Source organism: Sinocyclocheilus grahami, unplaced genomic scaffold (assembly GCF_001515645.1).
Source record: "Sinocyclocheilus grahami isolate Dianchi unplaced genomic scaffold, SAMN03320097.WGS_v1.1 scaffold54.1, whole genome shotgun sequence".
In the NCBI taxonomy this organism is placed as follows: domain Eukaryota; kingdom Metazoa; phylum Chordata; class Actinopteri; order Cypriniformes; family Cyprinidae; genus Sinocyclocheilus; species Sinocyclocheilus grahami.
Window position 1 is genome coordinate 4,902,987 of NW_015505233.1, and position 20,934 is coordinate 4,923,920.

The 20,934-nt window shown below is 40.1% G+C and overlaps 1 protein-coding gene across 5 annotated transcripts in view; it reads left to right on the forward strand.

The window, feature by feature from the left end:
- LOC107583536 (baculoviral IAP repeat-containing protein 6-like) overlaps positions 1–20,934 on the forward strand; it is a 127,538-nt gene that overhangs the window by 95,881 nt on the left and 10,723 nt on the right. For all 5 annotated transcript variants that reach the window (XM_016269787.1, XM_016269790.1, XM_016269788.1 and 2 more), the window contains exons 66-68: positions 13,200–13,416; positions 15,988–16,133; positions 19,871–19,981. In XM_016269787.1, the coding sequence (XP_016125273.1) occupies positions 13,200–13,416; positions 15,988–16,133; positions 19,871–19,981 (474 nt within the window). The remainder of the gene's footprint in view (positions 1–13,199; positions 13,417–15,987; positions 16,134–19,870; positions 19,982–20,934) is intronic.

Genomic DNA, 20,934 nt, shown 5'->3' on the forward strand with positions numbered 1-20,934 from the left:
TTTAAATTTAAGAACTAATAAAGAATTTTAATCGGCCGATGCTGATATTTAAAAAATTTTCAAATATCGGCCGATATATCGGTCGACCACTAATTCAGATTTCTATTCCATCCAGTGGAGTACATCAAACATTTTGATATTGAGCTCACATTGTTTTCATTGCTCATGCGTCTCTTTGCAACAAGGCAGATGTTTCTGTGTAAGATTATTGTGTTTAGAATTAATTTAAAAGTCTGATCCTCAATTGTTTACTGTATGATGCCTAGTTTTTCTCTGCAACCATTTGCAAAATCACCAAGTTGACCAAATTCATCCTGTACATTCTAATGTTGTGATGCCTAATTTTTTTTTTTTAAACAATTGATTAGTTGTTAGTGTTTTCTTAATTTTTAATCTAAATAAACTAGTATAGCATTCAATATTTATGTTACTGGCCATAAAATGAAATCATCAACTAAAATCTTACTATTGGTACAGTACATTCCTATTATGTATCCATTCATTTAAAATGCTAGCTAACTGATAAATGAAACAAGAAAATCATCATTATTTGGCATTATTTTTATGTACAAAAGATCAAGCGCTTGTGTTAATGTGGGTCTGTAGGACATGCAGTTGCTCTCTATGTTGTGTTTAGTTCCGTTTGGTTCATAGTCCCTTGAAAGCTGTTTTCATTACAGGGATATCACACTCGCCTACACACGGCACCCCTGACATATGCTGTGAGGCTCGTGTAATGTTCGTGTGTGTTTGAAACAGTGCTGACGTGGTGCAGTCATTAAGTAGGGCAGGTTTTTGAGGTGCTAGAGTCTTTTCCCTGAGTGTAAATAGAAATTATCACTGTGTTCTCTCATTCATCTATTCTCCCACCCTCTCAACATGGCTCCCTGTTCTGTCCATCTTTTTATTTTTCTAGTGGTCTGCCTATGGAGACATTTTAAGGCATCATTGCTGTGCTTTTGCAGTTAAGACTTTTAGGTAGGCACTTTAATTATGCCACCTCGTTTTAACTAAATTCGAAGGAGCTGTTGATTATACCCTTTGCAGAAAAGGCAGTCCCAGAATGCATTGAGATGCACCCCAAAAAAATTCAAGATGGTGGGCGAATGAATTATGCTTATTAGAATTTGGTCAAGTTGTAACCTATGTAGAAGTTAATGAAGCATCATGATGGTAAGGATGCTGTCTATGCAGGACGAGAAGCAGTTTACTGGGGTTTGGAAGAGAGCTCCTGTACGAAAGGTGGTGAAGGTAATGTTTTGTGTTTAGTCTGTGTGTCTCTGTGTTGATATATTGGCCTGTGAAGAGCAGATATGCGAATAAAGCAGTTGTGATTCATATGTCTTTGACCACCGTGTCACGTGTAAACCTCACGTGGGCGGCTTACACAGGACTGTTGACCCCTGGAAACACACACATCCCCCTGCATTATGCCTGCAAGCTGTATCTGAACTGAATCATAAGTTCCTTATTCATACGTGTGTCAGGAGGCCATGTCCATCAAAATGCTGGAAGTGCGTTATTTATATTACTCTGAGGTTTGGTTAAGCTCTTAGGATTGGCGAAGGTTGCTATACTGGGTGCTTCTTGCTGGTGTAGAGGGTTTAATTTAATCTTGAGAGAGGGTTTACACAGATTTTAGGCTTGTTATAGACGGTTTGCTCTTCTGTAAGTATGTTTACATGTTACATTTATAATTAAGCAACAGCAGTTTTTTTGTGGTCTTGCTACAGTCTTTATCCCCTTGTCCAATGCATAACTGAATATTTAAAGAGTTAAATACGTGTCACTTCAATCTTTTGGTGCAAAAGGCAGTTGTAGTCTGATTAATATGAAAAACAGATTGGTACAATTTCAGTCAGTCGTTTATATGACAAAAAGGCTAATTATTGACTGAAAATAAACTTTTAAAGTGTATGCAAACATGATCTAAGAACTGGTTTAGAGGGTTTAAACTAATCTGAGAGCTGGTGTAAAGTGGTCACACTGATCTGAGTGCAGGTAGAGAGGTTTTCCTCTAGTCTGAGAGCTGGTTTACACTGAGCCGTTGTAGTGGGGATTTGTATTTGATGATAAGCCCTGCAGGTACATGCTGATTTACAGCGCAGGCCTTTATTACAGCAGTGCCCTGTAGCTTTGGAATTTATTGAGGGACCTGAGACTATACGTAAAGCCCTGCTAACATTTCCGCAGGCAGATTTTTCGGAACACATTTCAGTGTGACATATCGTAACACACTCCGATAGAGGGCAAACACACTCACACAGAAACACAACCCTTTTCTTGCCAAAAAAATTAAAATAATCAATCACATGCACACATTTTCAGGCTTGTTGGTGTTGGTTGGTGTGTGTGAGTTAGAGGTTGTTTAGAGCACATTCACATGCATGAAGCTCCCATCAACCATTTCTACCACTCTCTATCACATGTGACAGGAACCTGATCTCTGTGTACTCAAAGGGCTTAAAAACACCTCCGTCTCCACTGGGAAAGACGGATGAAAATATTGAAGCTTAGTAACCATCTCTGCCCCAACCTATTCCTCCTCCCTTTTTCCCTTTTCACAACTGTTTGTTATTTTACCTGCCTGTCTTTATGGTTCACTAAGCTCTACTAACACTCAAAAACCCAAATGCATGACTCACACCCAAAGCTGTGCAGGGCAGCACGTACGTGATTGGTCAACTCTGGTCTTGTTGAAACAAGACCATCTGATACAGCTAAAGCATTTTTCTCACACATGCATGCCATTCACAACGTCCTGATCCATAGAATATCATTTTATTGATTAGATTCCCTATGGCACAGTACATCTAGTATGTAATCATGTATCGATACAAAAGCGTTTTCCTTTGCACAGAAACAACGTGTCTGACACGGCACTCAAATCAGACAGAAAACACACACGCACACTCATATTTGTCTGTTTATCTTCCCGCCACCAGTCAGAAAGGAGGAGGAACTGTAGTGAAAAAGTGTCCAAATGTCACCGAACTGCCTGTTCCCACAAGGTCCAGCTTTTCAAACCTGCAGATGGGTCCCAGAGTGTCTCATTCTCTCTCTTGTTCTCAATAGAAAAATATTTCAGAATTCCAATTTTTCCTTTTTATTGCAGAACTCTTTCTATTGGTGGATAAGTTCGGAAGGAGTCGTTCGGTCACCCTGTGATGTTCTTGTGTTTGACCAATAGGCTTTTTCTGCATACCTGTGTCCTTGTAATTGAAGCCAGGCAGTGCTCGATGTAATTCCCACCACCGGGGAAACTCAAGGTCCCTTGGCCCATGACCACGTCCTGCAAGGGTACAAATCCAAGAATCACTCTCAGTGTGTCCAGAGATCTGCGTTAAACAGGTGTCCATCACATCGAGATGTATATATCCATAAGGGTTCAGAGGTCAAGAGCAAGTGTCACTTCCCCCATCCTGAGCAGCCAAGTGTCATCTTCCACGTTCTTCTCTGTGAGATGTCAACCCTTCTGTCATATCTCCTGTGGACACCGCCCCTCACCTCCACCTTCTCTCAACCCACGTGGATCCTTCTTCTCACAGTGTAGTGTAGATGTAAACAAACACGATGACGAAGAGGTTCAAGAAGGTGCCAATGATCCCCAGCAGGGCCAAGATGGACTCCTCTCGTTCCTCTTTACCCTCTTGCGCCCGAACCTCCTCTATACTGACGGTGGTCGTCCCCATTCTGACCCCCCCACCTCTGTCTCCAGGGTGCTTATCTGTGGAGAAACAGGAGAGCAGAATGAGACAAACAATCGACAAGACGTGGAAGCCTCTTTTTAGTTGCCACCAGAAGCACTCATCCAGAGGCCAGACCGAACGCTCGGTGGAGCGGCACGGAGGGTGAGATTTCCCTCTCTGCTGATTGCCCAGCTGCGAGTATGAACACAAAAGAGGATGTCTCCCCCCACCTCCGTGATGGATTTCCCCCTTAGAAAATTATATTTCCCTGCGGAGCTGCTACAACAGGGCGACTCGACAGTTGAGATGATTTACTGTACGTTTAAACCTTCTCACTTGCTGTTCGCTTCTGCTACGCACACTAAACGATTTCTCTTTTCTCATCCCGTCATGGTTTATGGTGCCACATTCGTTGGAGCAGACGTAGAAGCGTATACATCCAGGTTCCTACAGCTAGGTACAAGAACATCAACCTCGATAAGCAGCCTGGGGCCAAACGTACAGCTCGGCGAAGTGGACAAGAAAGCAGGTACACAGATTGACTGACACAAATGGAAAGCAAGATGGAAAGTATAGCAAGAAAACGGAGTCTTACCCTACGGCGTGGGAGATCTGGGGAAAGATCCAGCATGCTGTGGGCTCATCACAGGAGAGGCATATCTGGGCTGGCGGCAACATGAGGACCAGCTGGCCAAACGTCCGATGTCCCCGATATCGTAAAGGAGGAGAAAAAAGAAATTGAGAGGTGGAGAGAGAGAAAGAGGGAGAAAAAGAGTAGGTCTACAACAGCATCTCCTTGAGCCGTGTACGTTACGCAGACAACAATCTCATTCCCCAACGTCCCTCCCCTTCGCTCTCGCTCTCTCTATACCTCTCCCTCTGGCTTTCTCTCGCTCTTTCTGTCAGTATTCCAGCCTCCTTATGTATCACCAGCCCTTCCTTTTGTTCCACGCTCATTCAGATATTCTTTTATGCTTCTCCGCGTTGTTTTTTTTTTTATTATTTGCTTGAATGCCTTACACCTTTCATTCAAGAGATGCTTGGAGAAATCCGCTCCCCCCCCTCCCTCTTTCTTGTTCTCTCTCTCTCTCCTTTTACTTAAAAAAAAATTTAATAAAAAAACACTCTTCGGCTCTGTCTCCTCTCCTTTCTCTCCCCTCCCTCTCACTGTCACACACTCTCGTTCTCTGCTCTGTCACTCTTGTCTCTCTGACCCTTTTAGCATCTGAAAGCGGGGCTTCTCAGCATTTGTAACAAATACTGACCCCCACCTTATCTCCTTCGCCTCCTCCGCAATTTCTTTCCCTTCTTCTTTTGCGCTCCTCTTTTTCCGTGGGTGTAAAAGTGCTACAGATGCGTGCAAACTCCTCCAGATGCTCGGCAGATCGGCGACCTGAGGCTGCGAGCTCCCCACCCTGCCGTTTTCTGTCCGTAGCCGATGGCAGTCTTGTGGTTATAGGTCCCGTCTCGAAGCCTGAAAGCGGCGTGCATTGCATAACCAAGCAGAGCGACTGGTAACCGCGGAAACAGAGCGAGCGAGGGAGATCGGGAGGGTGGGCGGCGAGGAGGCTCACACGTCAAATGTCTTTATTGCCAAGAACAATGTAGAGCTACTCAGAAATGAGGAGACGGATCTTAATGGAGAGGAGGTGTGGGATGGTGGCCCAAATTTATATTTGGGATTTGATAGATCACGTATGTACACAAAACCATCATGAAGTCTCCGGTCTTCTGATTATTGATGATCCCAGACTATTTTTCAGGCTTTTTTGATTATCCAGTTTTTTGCCTTTTCAGAAAGTATACTTTTATGGAAGAACACTAAGACTATGAAAGACTATGTGCATAGACATTTCTTATCTTGTTTCTGTTTTTATTGGTAGTGATAGTATAGGCAGGAAATGATGAGAGATTAGGGCTAAAAGGATAGGAAATGTTGCGAATTGGATATGAACTTGTGATGGCTACTTAAACACTAATTCTTAATGTTTCAGAACTTGTCTACTAACCTATAGGCCAATGCACACAGTTTTTTTTAAAGAGGAAGTACAGCAATTTCCTCAAACTATTTTGATTTTACACACTAAACATAAGCAACACTTCTTAAGAAACAATTGTTTTTAAAGCATGTACCTTTAACATATGTGTATTTAGTCATATTGCACTGTCCATTTTTTCCTTTTCTTAAAGTATAAACAACTTAAGAACAAGTGGGGAAAAAATTGCCAGTTTGGTAAGACAAAGTAAATTCAAGGCAAAATCTGACTTAATATTTTATGCAGCATTGTTATGTTTGAAGGATTTTTCTTATTTCTACTGTGAAACATGTCAAAAGGCTAAATAAAACAACTAATTAAGAAGTCATTATTGGTCGGCGCCAATAGCCTTGTGGGCAGCGTGCCAAAATACAGCGTCATTGCGCTACAGGCGTCCCGAGTTCATATCCCGACTCGAGGACCTTTCCCAATCCTGCCCCCTATCTCTCTCCCACTTTGCTTCCGGTCAGTTCTGATCTCTCCTATTATAATAAAGGCCAAAAATAAATCTTAAAAAAAAAAGAAGTCATTATTGTGAAGAAGATGCAAGAACATCTTTTATAGGACAGTTTAGAAAAAGATCACATTGACATGTAAAATTAAGTTTATCCCTGAACTTTTGATCATGGGCCCCTCATAGTAAATAAATGTCTTTTTAAGTGGCCTTTAATGCTGACAGCTTTGGAGCTGAAGTGTGAAAAAATTGCATTTTGTTTTCTTGTAATCCTCGTCTAAATGCAAGCTACCGTGAACACCGTGCACTGACTCACTCTGACCCTTGAGGAGTATGATTCTTGTTTCCTTACTCACCATCAGTGGAAATAAAATACAACACAACCTCCCCTCCTCCTCCTCCTCGTGTACTTCTGACCATTTGTTTCCCTATGCGTTTTATGATTCTCCGTCTTGCTTTTTGCCCTTATCTGATCTCCTGTCCATTGGTGTGTGTTAATAAACTATCAACCTCATTGTCCACATTAACATTTGAATGGACGGGGGCAGAATAGAGGATCTGTATACACTCCTTCCCTGCCACATCCAGTCCAATAAAATCATATATCAGTGTTATGTGCTACATAAGTTGGTTTTCTTCTAGCAGCCCTCGGACCTCAGCAAAGCCAGATCAATTATTTACTGTTTCAATCTGAAATAATCCTGACCTCTGGTCAGGCGCACAATTACAGGAGGTCAATAAAAGGCTTTACCTTTAGGCATAAGGAGCAAAACTGAGTGGTCTGAGAGAATGTAGTTGGCTGTAGAATCTTGAAACAGCATGTGGAAACCAGTTTACTTCTGTAATGTTATTTTTGTGAGGGAAGATGATATTCAAAGAGGAATTGATTGAATCTTGAAAAGTGGGCGCTACAAAGCAAACAGGAGCCCGGTGGCTGAAAGGGAGGAGCTGCACTATCATTTTTGATAAAATTTCTTTCTCTAAATTTTTTATAAAAATGTGTTCGTATTGATTCTTAAACCAATTTCTTGGAACCTTTTTTTTCTTTAAAGTGGCCGGCAGAACAACCGTTTTTTTTAGAAAGTTGACAAGACTTTTTTTTTTAAATGCATGTTCTTATGTCATAAATGATGATAAATCAGGTCATAAATGATAAATCTCTGCTGTAGAACTTCATTGTCAGTGTTTCATCCTGATGCTTTCAGAGGTGCTGTGTGTGTGTGTGTGTATTGACACATTTTTGATACGAGATTCCATAACCAAAAATGAATGATTATGAACTTTATTTCCTTCAATCATCTTCATCATAATTATCTGAGAGCATGTCTCATGTCAGGAAACACCCCGCCTGCTCTCTCTCTCTCTCTCTCCCTCCCCCTAAATCTTTTGTTCTCTCTCTATAGCTCTCTCTCTTTGATAATTAGTATCGGCACATTTCAGTCACCATAATGTGCAGAAATTATTGCACAGGCCAATTAAATGAAATTATCATGTGGGTGATTTCCCTCGGTCCCGGGTTCCCAGTACCGTGCCAGAACATTTAAAATGGGTTAGAAGTCATGAAGAAAGAGGCAGGATTTTTTTTTCATCTGCTCTAAGTGGAGTTCCTTGTCAATAAGCCGTTGTTTATATTCATTTATTTGTTTGTAATTTTCTCTCTCTGGAGCTGTGGATCATATAATCATCAAGCTGACAGCCAGTGGTGGGCGATTATGGAGCGATCTCATTACTGTACGTGCGTGTGACCATAATATTACGAAGTTCTGCTGACTTGAAGATCTGCTTGTGTTGTAATATTGATCTTCTATTAGTATCTGATTCAAATCTCTTAAGACAAAGCACCTCCTTTAACCTCTGATACACTTCGGAAGCAAGGTTAACTCATCGGAAAATCTACAAAAATAATATAGTTTTTGTATTAAGTTTATTGTAATAAAAGGCCTTATTCTTGAACTAAGAGCTTTTCGAATTTCGTTCAGAATCATTTGTAAAATCACTCGCATAATTCTTTGTATTCATTCAATTCACTGCAACAATTTACGCAACAGTGCTAAAATAATCAGATTATTGGCTGTTCCATTTTTTGGCATCTTTGGACCCAAATTTTCAGTGGCCATTATTCAAATGCATCCCTAGTGTTGAATCTAGTCGAGTGTGTTTATATGTAGCTTTTAATGGTGTAATACAGACCTTGAGCAAGGTTCTGCTGAGACTCTCAGAAATGGACATCAGTGAATTGGGTCAGCGCTGACAAGCTTTTCAAACCTGCCGCAACATCCTGCAGGATGCGTTCATACTCCCCTCGATCAAACGGCAAAAACAGAGAGAGTGAGTGATGGCTCGGAAACCTTTTAATGGATGTGTGTGCACTCATCCGATGCACATTCCTGCCTTTTCCCATTTTTTTCCCTTTAAATCTTCACCAGGATCATTATAGAGGACAAACTCTGAACAACGCACACAATTCATATCTGACAGTCAAAACCTGCGAGACTCATTAATTATTGTTCTCTTGCTGAGTTTTGTTTGTTTTGAGTGTGTGGTTTCTTTTTCTCATTAAGATGTTTGTAGCGAAGGTGTGTAATAAGATTCAGCCTGTTTCCTCTCAGCTGTGATGTATTAATATATCTCATTCTGCTTATTTGAACAAGTGCCCTTTGTAAAGTCATATTCTCCTCTCTCCAAAGCTCTTTGACAGCATGTGTGTGCCCACACAAAATGCCAAATGTCAGTCAGAGGGCTTGTCAAAATTAATTACGCCCTCCTGCGTGGAGAGATATAGATACCCCCCTTTTTACCTGGATGGGTGCACGGGAGCTAAATTGGATAAAGGAATGAAAGTGGAGGAGTGTAAGGAAGGATGGGAGGACAAGAAAGGTATGGTCATTAAAATGAAGCAGTCACAGAAAGTGACTGGACCACAAGATTACCTTAGCTTCGTTAGCCTTCAGTTGACTTCGGTTTATGGACTGTAGGATGCTGTTTTTAAAACTAATTTATACTGGTTTAGATCGTTATGTGGGCACAATTTCTAACCTTGGCTCTACATCAGAAATACTCAGTTAAAAAGTTTTTGGTCAATAGGATTTTTTTTTTTATTATTATTAAAAAGTATTTTTATTCTGCAAGAATGCATTGAATTGATCAGAAATGACATTAAAACATTTGTATGTTACAAAATATTTTAGTTTCAAATCAATGCTGTCCTTGGAAACTGTCTATTCATTCCAGAATCCTGTATCAGGGTTTTCAGAACAAAATTATTTTCATGTATTTTTGTCAAATAAATGCAGCTTTGATGAGGCCCCCCCAATATCATACAAACCCCAAACATTTGAACGGTAGTGTAGGTTGAGCTTTTTTCCCCCCGCTTTTTTGGACACAATGTCATTAGAGCCTTTGAGAAACTGAGTCCTCTTCACTGAGCTTTTGCTGCATGTTGTGTCTTTCTTTCCAGCTGGCACTCATGTGAAGGATTCTCGCTCGCTCACTCACTCACACACTTCAGTCTGGTGGAGGACTCTTGTGCCCTGAATGATTTGGGAAGCATGATTTTTGTGTCAGTCATTAGACTCGAGGCCCGGTTCTGCTCTGCAAAGCGGCATTTAAAATCAGACTCCTGTCAGCCTGATTTACTTCTACAAAAGTGTGCTAGTGTTACTTCAAACACACCAAAATAAATGTGCGCACACACACAGTGGAGTCATATTAGAAGAGGGTACTTTTTGTCTTGCTCTCTTCATCTGCGTGTCATGAACAGTTATGCATTTCTGCATGTTGTAATTAACCAGATTAAAATTTTAACCAACCCACGAGGCAAAAAGCAAGTGTGCATTCATGTGCTGCTGCTGGTGTCTTGTCCCGCCTGTCCTCGAGATCTTTGTTGTCATGGTGAAAAAGAGTTTCTACCACATGCTCAGAGAACTGTCTCACACACACACACACACACACACACACTCAGCACCCCTAAGGTTTATTCTGAGTACTACATGCCTGTGAAGTGGGTGTAGTAAACAACTAAATATTAAGCAGCACAGCTTTTAACATTGATAGTATGAAATGTTTCTTGAGCAGCAAATCAGCATATTAGTATGATTTCTGAAGGATCATATGACACTGGAGACTTGAATAATGGCTGCTAAAAATTCAGATCTGCCATCACAGTTTATAATTACATTTTCAAATATATTCAAATAGAAAACAAATATTTTAAATTGTAATATTTCACAATTTTACTGTATTTTTGGCAAAATTAATTAAATATGAACAAATTCGGTTTGGCTGTTCAGCTCATTTCAGATCAAGGTTTGTTCTCATCCAAAAGCATCAGTGCCATGAAATTAATAATATTACTGAAAGCGTCTTTTAGATCCCAACTAAGCAAGCCAAAGGGAACTGTGACAAGGAACCCAAATTCCATCAAGTTACAGAAATAGAGGGAAGAAAAAACATGAGCAATGAGAATCTCTATCTAGTACTTTAAAAGATCAAGAACAACATCCTGTATTCTATGATATGCCTGTTTGGAATGGCTAAAGAGTTGTTGTTTTTTTTGTGCTTTTTTCTTCAACATTCTTTTGCATGTTTTCTCATAAGGTTGTGACCTGTGTGAGCTAATTAGAGGAGAGTGTTTTTTGAAGATGAGTGGAAGCGGCTGTTTTTAAGATGTCTCTTGAGTGTGCATGGGGGGGGGGAGTTCAGCCATAAAGGTCTTCTGGTACAAATGAAGAATCGTTTAAAGCAGTGGAGCTGTGGATCAGGCTCAGTTTGAGTCCAGATGACCTGTGACCCTCAGAGAGGGAATGAATGGATGATATTGTAGTGTCCTTAGAGCTGCTGTGAGGAGTTTGACATAAGACTGTAATATTATCTGTAGTCATGTAATCTCTCCTTTCCTCTTCTTCTTTTTTCTGCTTCTTTTCTTCTTCTATCTGGTCTTCTCTTCTGTTTTTTTGCTCTCTTAAATCTAAATGCCTCCCCTCTTCGGTTTTCCTCTCTCCTCCCCTTTGTCTTTCCTTTTCTTCTTCCTTCTTTCTAGTCTCTTCTCCTTTCTCCTATTATCTCTTCTCCTGTTTTGTTTTCTTCCCCCACTTGTCTGTTCTTCCTCTTTTTTTCTTCTTGTGTTCTCCTCTCGTCTCCTTACCTCTTTCGCCTCTTGTTTAATCTTCTCCTCTGCTCTCTCCTTTCTTGTCTTCTCCAATCCATCTGGTCTCCTCTCCTGATTGCTTCTTTACTCCTCTCCACTCCAGCTTTCACATCTCCCCCCTTTTTATTGATTTTTCTTGTCTCTATTATTATTTTTTTTACATCTTTTCTGGTCTTCTACTCTGCTTTCTTCTTTCTTGTCTCCTCCCTTCTCCTTATTTTAGGTCTCCTCCTCTCCTTTCTTGTCTCCTTAGTTCTACTCTTCTCTCCTTCTGCTTCCTCCTTTCTTCCTGTTCTCCGTTCTGTTCGCCTCTTCTCCTTACTGGTCACCTTTCCACTTGTCCTTCCTTGTCTTCTCCGCTGCTTTGTCCTTCCTTCTCATTTCCTCTCCTCTTTTCTGGTCCCGTCTGGTCTCCTCTCTCCACTCCATGTCTCTTTGCATTTCTTGTTTCTTCTCTCCTTCTGTCGTTTCTCCGGTTTTCCCCTCCTCTATCCTGCTGTCCTGCCGTGTCCTCCCTCCTCTCTTCCTCCATCTCCGCTCTTCTCTGCATACGGCGAGGGAGGGCAGGGGAGCTGACGTATGTGTCCTCTCCGCTCTCACTAACATTGTTTATCATCCACCCAATCCAGCATGGAGCTGAATGTCTGATGAGGCAGAGAGAGGGCCAGAGAGGAGGATTGGTGTGCAGTAAATCAGTTAGTCTGTAAATGAGATGAGAGTGAAGGAGAAACAGTCTGAACTGAGGAGGGCATGAGGAGAATCTGGAACGTAGACTGACATTGAGATACAACACGCACACTAAACGCTCTCTGATCTATGGTGTCCTCGAAGTGGGCGCACACTCAAACGAAACCCTTTGATGGAGCTCCTTCAGTCGTTTGAAATTCCTCTTTCTTCTTAGAAGCACACACAAGTCACTCAAACATGCACACAGTATTCCTGCTCCTTACATTCACTGCACAATGATAATATGAGCCTGATTATAGCGTTTTGCTTGAAGACCCTCAGTAATCGCTCTCTGTCTCGTTCCCTTTCATCCTTTATTCTCTTACTGTCCTCGTTCTGGATTTAAGACTCCACTGTGCCACAAAAGGATTATCGTGCCTTCTCCAAACAGGAAATGCATACACAAAGAGCCCTCATGCCTCAAACCTCAGGCATCTCAATGTACTCAGGAGAAGATTGATTGAGTTTTTTTGGTCATGTCTGAATTAAAAAATAAAATAAAATCTATTGTTTTCCCCCCTAACTTTTCTTCATACAGCCAAGGTATCTTTTCTGTGCTATTATGTTGTTTTAAAGGGATAGTTCACAGAAAATTGTCATTATTGACTCAAACCTGTATGACTTTCTTCTGTGCAGCATAAAATATATATATATATATATATTTTTTTTTGTACATCCATACAATGGAAGTCAATGGTAACCAAAACTTTTTTGGTTTCCAACATTCTTAAAAGCAACATCTTTTCTATTTTGCTAAAGAAAGTAAGTCATATAGGTTTCAAATGACATAATGGTGAGTATATGTTGACATGATCTTTTTTATTTTTGAGTAAACTGTCTCTTTAGACAGGCATGACACAAGTTTCCTTGTTTGTCCATCCATAAGATGGTCATAAGGTGACTTTTCCATATGATAAAACAGCTTGTATGTACTGTTCAGGGATTCAAATGGTTTAAATCTTCTAAATCAATGATGTACCTAAAAACATCTATATTAAAAACGTTATTAACCTTGAGAGACTGAAAGTTTGTGTATGTGTGGATCGTCCCTTGTGTCCTTCTGTCATTTAAGAGATGTAATCGACTTTGTCTTTTATAAGCGTCCTGTCTCTGTACGTAATGTCTCTCTCTCTCTCTGTCTCCTGCAGTTTTGGACATGGCGCGTCACGTCCCCCTGTATCGTGCTCTGTTAGAGCTGCTGAGGGCCATCTCCACCTGCACCAGCCTGGTTCCTCTGCTTTTGCCGCTATCAGGAGATGCTGCAGAGGAAGAGGAGGATGAAGAACGCACCGAGTGTCAGACCTCCGTCGGCATGTTACTGGCCAAAATGAAGACCTGTGTGGACACCTACACCAACCGCCTCAGGTGAGCTCTTCCTTGTTGACACACACACACACATTCAGTCCACCGGTCGGTCACACTAATGGACAGAGGACAGACGGAGTGACTGCTAATCAGTCAGTGCTCCTCAGCTGCCCCCGAAAAGCCTCTAACCCCCAGTGGCCTTCAAACTGTCCTGAGCTTTTGCCGTCTCACGCTAGTCCATAATTTAGCTCTGGCCTTTTTAGTGTGTTTTTGCCAGAATTTTCGCTGAACCCACCACAAAAAATTAATCATGAATTAGATTTTTAGCAATGTATTGTGTATCAGAAATCTTTTTTCTTTTCTTTTCGTTTTTTCCTTCGTTGTTCTTTTTTTCCCCAAAAAAAGTTTTGTGTAATTTACAAAATGTATTTTAAAAATTCTTTATTTCTATAATTTGTTTATTATTATTATTTTTATTTACAATTTTGTATTAATGTTTTAACAATGAAACAAATTTATTTGTATAAATATTAATTAAAAATACATATTTATTAGGGCTGCACGATATACCGTTTCAGCATCTATTTCGCGATAGTTCGTATACTGATCGTTATATTTATACTGATCGTTTTCTTTGCTCACAAACAGACACCGCATCTACACCGGATGAGACAGCTGTACAGAGACCCATTTTTAAATGAATTTAGTAGCAGAGCTACTGCAAGCGATTTTCAGTGCTGGAAATCCATTTATCCTTTGTTGAAACTTCTGGGTCGTCGTGGAAAGCGCAGGTCACGGTTGCTTAGCAATGGCAGATGCCACGAAAGCGCAAGCTCTCGAGCGCTTTGGAAAGAATGAGAAAAGGCACGACATGTGAACGGCCCCAAAGTCTTTCTACACTGGACGTGACAAAGCGACCTTCGCAAATCATTTGAACTTTGTGCCAGTACGTCATAAGTAGAACAAGGCATCAGTTTACCGTCGGGGATTTGTCGTGTCGCGTCGCGCCGCATCCAGTGTAGTCAGTCACACAGCATCACTGATTATAATGGGTTCTATAGTATTTTGTCACGCCGCATCCAGTGTAAACAGCATCACTGATTATAATGGGTTCTATAGTATTTTGTCACGCCGCATCCAGTGTAAACAGCATCACTGATTATAATATGGGTTCTATAGTATTTTGTCACGCCGCATCCAGTGTAAACCGCATCACTGATTATAATGGGTTCTATAGTATTTTGTTGTGTCGCGCCGCTCGCATCTGATGTAGACACGGTGAGAGCCACGCAGATGCACGTAAACATCGAATTCTGTTCACGTCCGCGTCTATTTGTGCCTGAAATGACACATACGCGTGAAATTGTCAAAATGCATGTCTCTGCAAGTGTCCTTAGGTGAAGGTTAACAATTGAGAATCAGATCAGTTTAATGTTCCTGCTTTCTGTCATGAATGTTAATCAAACAACAAAACACATAGAAAAAAACACTAAGCTTTAACACAGATTTATTATATTTAATTTATACAGTGAAGACTGTGCATTGTTATTTTACATTGGATTATTCAATTTCTGTACCTGAATACTGTTAGCCTTACCTGAAAAATATAAAGCACTGTTTATTTCATTTGTATCTTTGTTCTGTTATATTTATCTACAGTATGCTTGTAATTTGTTTATTTTCTATGCTGATTCACTCACCTGCAAAATCACCCAGTCATTGATTAATTTTTTTCCAAATAGAGCTATTCAAGTCATCTGGTGAATTTTTTAATTTTTTTATTTTTTTTCCTTTCCTTTCTTTTTTCATATCGCAATATATATCGCAGAAAAACAAAATATAGCAATGTGAGTTTTTTCCAATATCGTGCAGCCCTGATATTTATTATTACATTTTTTATAAATTGATACATTCATTTTATTTTTTTTAAGATTATATAGCATGTTTTATGTCCCTTCAGTATAAACCTGTGGATTTTTTCCACCTTTTTTTTATCATCCTCTAAGTAAAGATTGCGAGTCTGATTGCTTCGAGTAATAGCACAGATAGATATGTAGAGTAGTGAGACTGTGATTTGCTATCAGCTGTCTGTGTTTAATAATGGCTTAGTCTTCATGGGTAGCAGGATGTTTATGGCATTGGTTGGCTCCGTCTGAGTGTCTTTGAGAATGCGTGCACCCTTGAATGATGGAACCATCTTAATTATTGTCACCTACACGTAAAGGACGTTTTTGACATGCACCCTTTTTCATTTGTCTGTCTCTTTCATTTTATCTCCTCCTGCTTAATGAAAGATGCATGTTGTGAGGGCGTGTGCTTAGCCACAAGACAGCTGGATGTTGTTTTTAATGGTTTACTTTGGGACAAGTCACAATCTGCTGCTCATTTGATGCATATAGTATGTACTAGCACCTCTCAGGATGAGAGCGTGTGTGTTTGTTTCAGGGTTGGGACATGAGAGATTGTGAAGTTCTTGAGGACATGCACTTGTTTTTTTCTCTGCCATTGTTGTGGTCACTGAAAAATTAAACATTTCACATGTTCACCTGCATATACCACATGCAGACCCATAATTAAATTGTTGGTACAGCTACAGAAATGTGATTTCTGATGTTTCTGTGTCCACCTTAGGTCAAAGAAAGACAAAAGTAAAGGGGTGATGAAGACTGAGACATCTGATCCTGAGCCTGAAGGCCTCACCCTGCTAGTTCCTGACATTCAGAAGACTGCAGAGATTGTTTATGCTGCCACCACCAACCTACGGCAGGCCAACCACGGTGAGAACATCCACCTCAACAATCTGCTTTTCCCAAACAAAAAATGCTTTCTGTAGGGTAGGAACTGTTTATTAAATAATAAATGTAAAATTACATTTTTACTAACATTAATTAAAATTCTTAACAAATTGTTAATGAATTTCTTATTTGGACACATTAACTCTCAATAAGCAATTTTTCTTTATCACCAAATCAGCATATTAAAATGATTTCAGCTTTTTCACCACAGGAATAAATTTCATTTTAAAATATAAAAAAATAGAACAGTTATTTTTATTTGTGATAATATTTCTTAATATTACTTCTACTCTATTATTGATTTTGAGTTTTTTTAATCATGAATCAAGTCAAGTGTGCCCAAACTTTTTTTGCATTTAACTAGTCATTTCATAACGTTAATAGATATTGAAATGATCTGACACATGGATGTTTCTGCGCCATTTGAAGCACATTTCACACTAAATGCCCTTCTACAAAAGCTCTTCATGCTCTGTGTCTCTGTAGGGCAGTATTTCTTGAGACTTGAAACAGAACAGGAGCAAAAGCAGGACAGTGCTGGATGTATAGTGGTCAGTCAGGAGAGGGATGGTGTGTATTTCACAGGCTGAAGACACTCCCTGCTTGTCTGAGGGCCTCGGGGGACATGGAGTGACTGTTTGCTCTGACAAAATAAGCCAAAGAGAATCGCCTGATTGTTTTCTCCAAGGATTTTTAAACTGAGAGTCAGCTTTACTGGGCACTTTCGTTTGTCAGGCTATACTTAATCTATGTCGTGCTAATTCTTTAAGATCTTTCATTTGAACCAGCGGCCCTTAGTCATAGCCAGGGTGTATTTTCAGTCAGGGATGTTGTGTGATCAACGTTTAGTCCCTCAGAAAAACGGATGTGACCATGGCAATTCCTAATCCTGCGATTCAAAGCTCTTGAGATAAGTCACATCCGTTTATTAAAGGGGTCATATGATGTTGCTAAAAAGAACATTATTTTGTGTATTTGGTGTAATGAAATGTGTTTATGTGGTTTAAGGTTCAAAAAACACATTATTTTCAATATACTGTACATTATTGTTTCTCCTCTATGCCCCGCCTTTCTGAAACGCTTTTTTTTTTACAAAGCTCATCGGCCTGAAAAGCAAGCTGTGCTGTGATTGGCCAGCTATCCAGTGCGTTGTGATTAGCCGAATACCTCAAGCGTGTGACGGAAATGTTACGCCCCTTACCATACTGTGATGATGCCCTGTCAGGCCGGAGCGATGATTCAAAAACATGAAAACCCATTATAAATGAGGCATTCGTTGCATCCAGTGGGGACATAATTATGGATTATAATGACTTATACTGTCTTTTTAAGCGTTGCGTTGCTTCGCGCCGTGATCGGAGAAATGACAAACCGGAGCGATGATTCAAAAACATGAAAACCCATTATAAATGAGGCATTCGTTGCATCCAGTGGGGACATAATTATGGATTATAATGACTTATACTGTCTTTTTACGCATTGCGTTGCATCGCGCCGCGTAAACATAAAACCATGTCTGCATTTGTGATCGGAGAAATGGCAAACAACAAGCACTACTCTACACTGCCCAAAAAACTCGCTTTAAATATATAAAATATAAAATCTCTTTAAATATAAAAAACGTACTTACAATCTGAGAGTCAGAACAGCTGGCATTGTAGTCTACTCTACCAGGATCAGGAAACAGTCCTCCATAAAATGTGCTGCACACATCTGAATATTTGGGTTGGAGTGTTCTGGAACAGTGTTGTAAATACAACTTAACCACTGATTTCTAGTCGTGTCCATTTTTGGAAGGCCAAAGTAGTTTAGATTCACAACGAGAAACAGCGTCACACATGGTGGCCTAGAGTGAGCGGCGGCGGCGGCGGCCTAGAGTGAGCAGAGGCTGGGGGGCTAGAGTGAGCAGAGGCGGTGGGCTTGAGAACGGCGCGGCCAGAGGATTCGACGAAGGAGCGTCCGGAGGGCTTGCGGCAACCACATGTGACGGCCCCGGGCTGGACTCCGCTTCGTCCACGGTGAAAGCCGATCCGGTGCTGCACAGCGCAAAGTTGTTGTATTTCCTCAACAACCAACACAGATCAGCTCTAGGCATGACGAAGCAGATATAGTCCTCTTTTGGAAGGCCAAACAAAGTAGTTTCACTTTCACAACGAAACACACAGCGCCTTCACAACATGGCGGCGGCAACAACAATACTACAGCGAGAATAAAAGTTACGCCGCCTTTCTTTGCGTGAACATTTGGGTGGCGTTATGCAAATCTTCCCACATCGTGACGTAGATATGTGGGGGTGTGTTCGACCGAGCCGTTTTAGGTAGGCGTTGCTGACTCTTAACTTTTATAAAGAATATCTCTTTGGATTTGAGACTTTAGTCTTTGAAACTTTACAGATCTTCTTTATGCACCAAGAGCTTGTAACACTCCAAAGAGAAAGGAAAAATTTAAATTGCATCATATGACCCCTTTAACATTTACAAATATGTCCTTCTGAGGTCCTCTAGACCAAAGCTAAGTGAGTGTTTGCCTTTAAAGTTGTCCAAATGAAGTTCTTAGCAATGCATATTACTAATCAAAAATTATGTTTTAATATATTTACAGTAGGAAATTTACAAAATATCTTCATGGAACATGATCTTTACTTAATATCCTAATGATTTTTGACAAAAGAAAAATCAATAATTGTGACCCATACAATGTATTTTTGGCTATTGCTACAAATATACCCCAGCGACTTAATTTGTGGTCCAGGGTCACATATAATAACCATCACCCTCCCTTGGGTATCTCATGCTCTCATTCTCGCCGTGATGAGTGAATGAAAGGGGCGTTAAATGTGGTGAAGCTGAATGATGCAGCTGTCACTATCTATAAGGAAAATCCATATGATAAGAGCAGTAAGACATTACACTTACCACCCCGTTTAACTGCTTAATTAGTACTCCGTCTTTTCTTAAAAAGTGCCAGAGACAGCTCAGTCAGGGTGTCTGATTGGTCAAAAGTGGTGTCCTGTAGTTCAATATTGTGCGCTAATGTGACGAGGCGAGAGTAAATGGAGCTATCGATGTTGGTAGGGTTTTATGTGGCTTGTATCCAAAGCGTAGCCGTTATCAGCCCTGTTAAGCACAAAGGTAATTTGATTGGATGACATGGAGCATGGGTGTGCAGGGAGGGACATGTGTCTGCAACCAGTGCAGAATGGGCGGAAATGCCATAAAGCTCCTAAATATAGGGAGTTTAATTGTGTTGTAGCTCTAACGGGCTCCGTCCGCAGGTCTAATATGTCTCACTGGAGTGGTGACGGTCTGCTGGTGTCGTTGTCATTAGTCTGACGCTCTCTCGATAACAATCTGAATTGAGAGAACAGAAATGCAGTGTAACAACACGACTATTTGCGCTTCGTCTCATTTATCAAAGTAACAAATTTGCAGTCAAACACATCTCAAAGGGAGTCTTTAATTATCAAGTCACAAAAATGCGCCGTTTGAGCTCTTTCTTAGCTGTATGTTTTGTTTACTGATAGCAGCGCTACATATAGGCATTCAGGTTACTTTTGCGTCTCGTAGGGATGTGTTGGTTTTTCAGGGATGAGAGAATGGAAGATGTGACCTACTCAAACACACCTACAGGCTACTGTGAAACACACATGCACACACTCTTGAAGGTTTTTTTTATTTTTTTTTATTTTTTTTATGTGTCTGTCTTCTGCTTTTTTTTAGAGAGGAAGATGGCTGAAAGTTCTAAGAAGGCAACAGCAAGGCCCAAACCGATGTCCATCTTGCGCTCAGTGGAGGAGAAATATACAGCAGCCATGAAAAAACTACAGTTTGGTGAGTCCTGAACTACATATCTCTGCTAGTGTTTGACCCATTTAAAGTTTTTACTGGATAAGAGAGAATATTCTATAATTTAATTATTAAAATGACATTTTACACTCAAGTTCAATGACTTTAAACATTTTATTGAATATTTTAAACAATATATTTCACAAATATTTTAAACCATATATTTCGCATAATACATTGGTTACCGACCGATATTAGATCTATTTATTTATCGTATCGGCCGATATTGAATATATGCAGTTGTACATGCTAATTTCCTCTGTTTTTATATAGATTGCCTTTGGCTCTCTTAAATTATCCTTTAAAACCGTAATAATAATTTAGTAACACTGTTAATAATAGTTAATAGTATTAATAACTAATAGTTTTATATCAGCCGTTTGTTGGTTTTTGGCCATAATGTGAAAATCTACTTAATCACTGGCCAGAATGATCTAATTTTTACTTTAGTATTGGTGCATTCAGTACCTTCCATTGGTTTTTCTAAACCAAGAATTCACCTTTTTTTTTTTTTGGTCAGCCAAACCCATTTGATATATTATTGTTTTTCCTCAGATGTTAAGTTGATATATACAGTGGGGAAAAAAAGTATTTAGTCAGCCACCAATTGTGCAAGTTCTCCCACTTAAAAAGATGAGAGAGGCCTGTAATTTTCATCATAGGTATACCTCAACTATGAGAGACAAAATGAGAAAAAAAAATCCAGAAAATCACATTGTAGGATTTTTAAAGAATTTATTTGCAAATTATGGTGGAAAATAAGTATTGGGTCAATAACAAAATTTAATCTCAATACTTTGTTATATACCCTTTGGTGGCAATGACAGAGGTCAAACGTTTTCTGTAAGTCTTCACAAGGTTGTCACACACTGTTGCTGGTATTTTGGCCCATTCCTCCATGCAGATCTCCTCTAGAGCAGTAATGTTGTGGGGCTGTC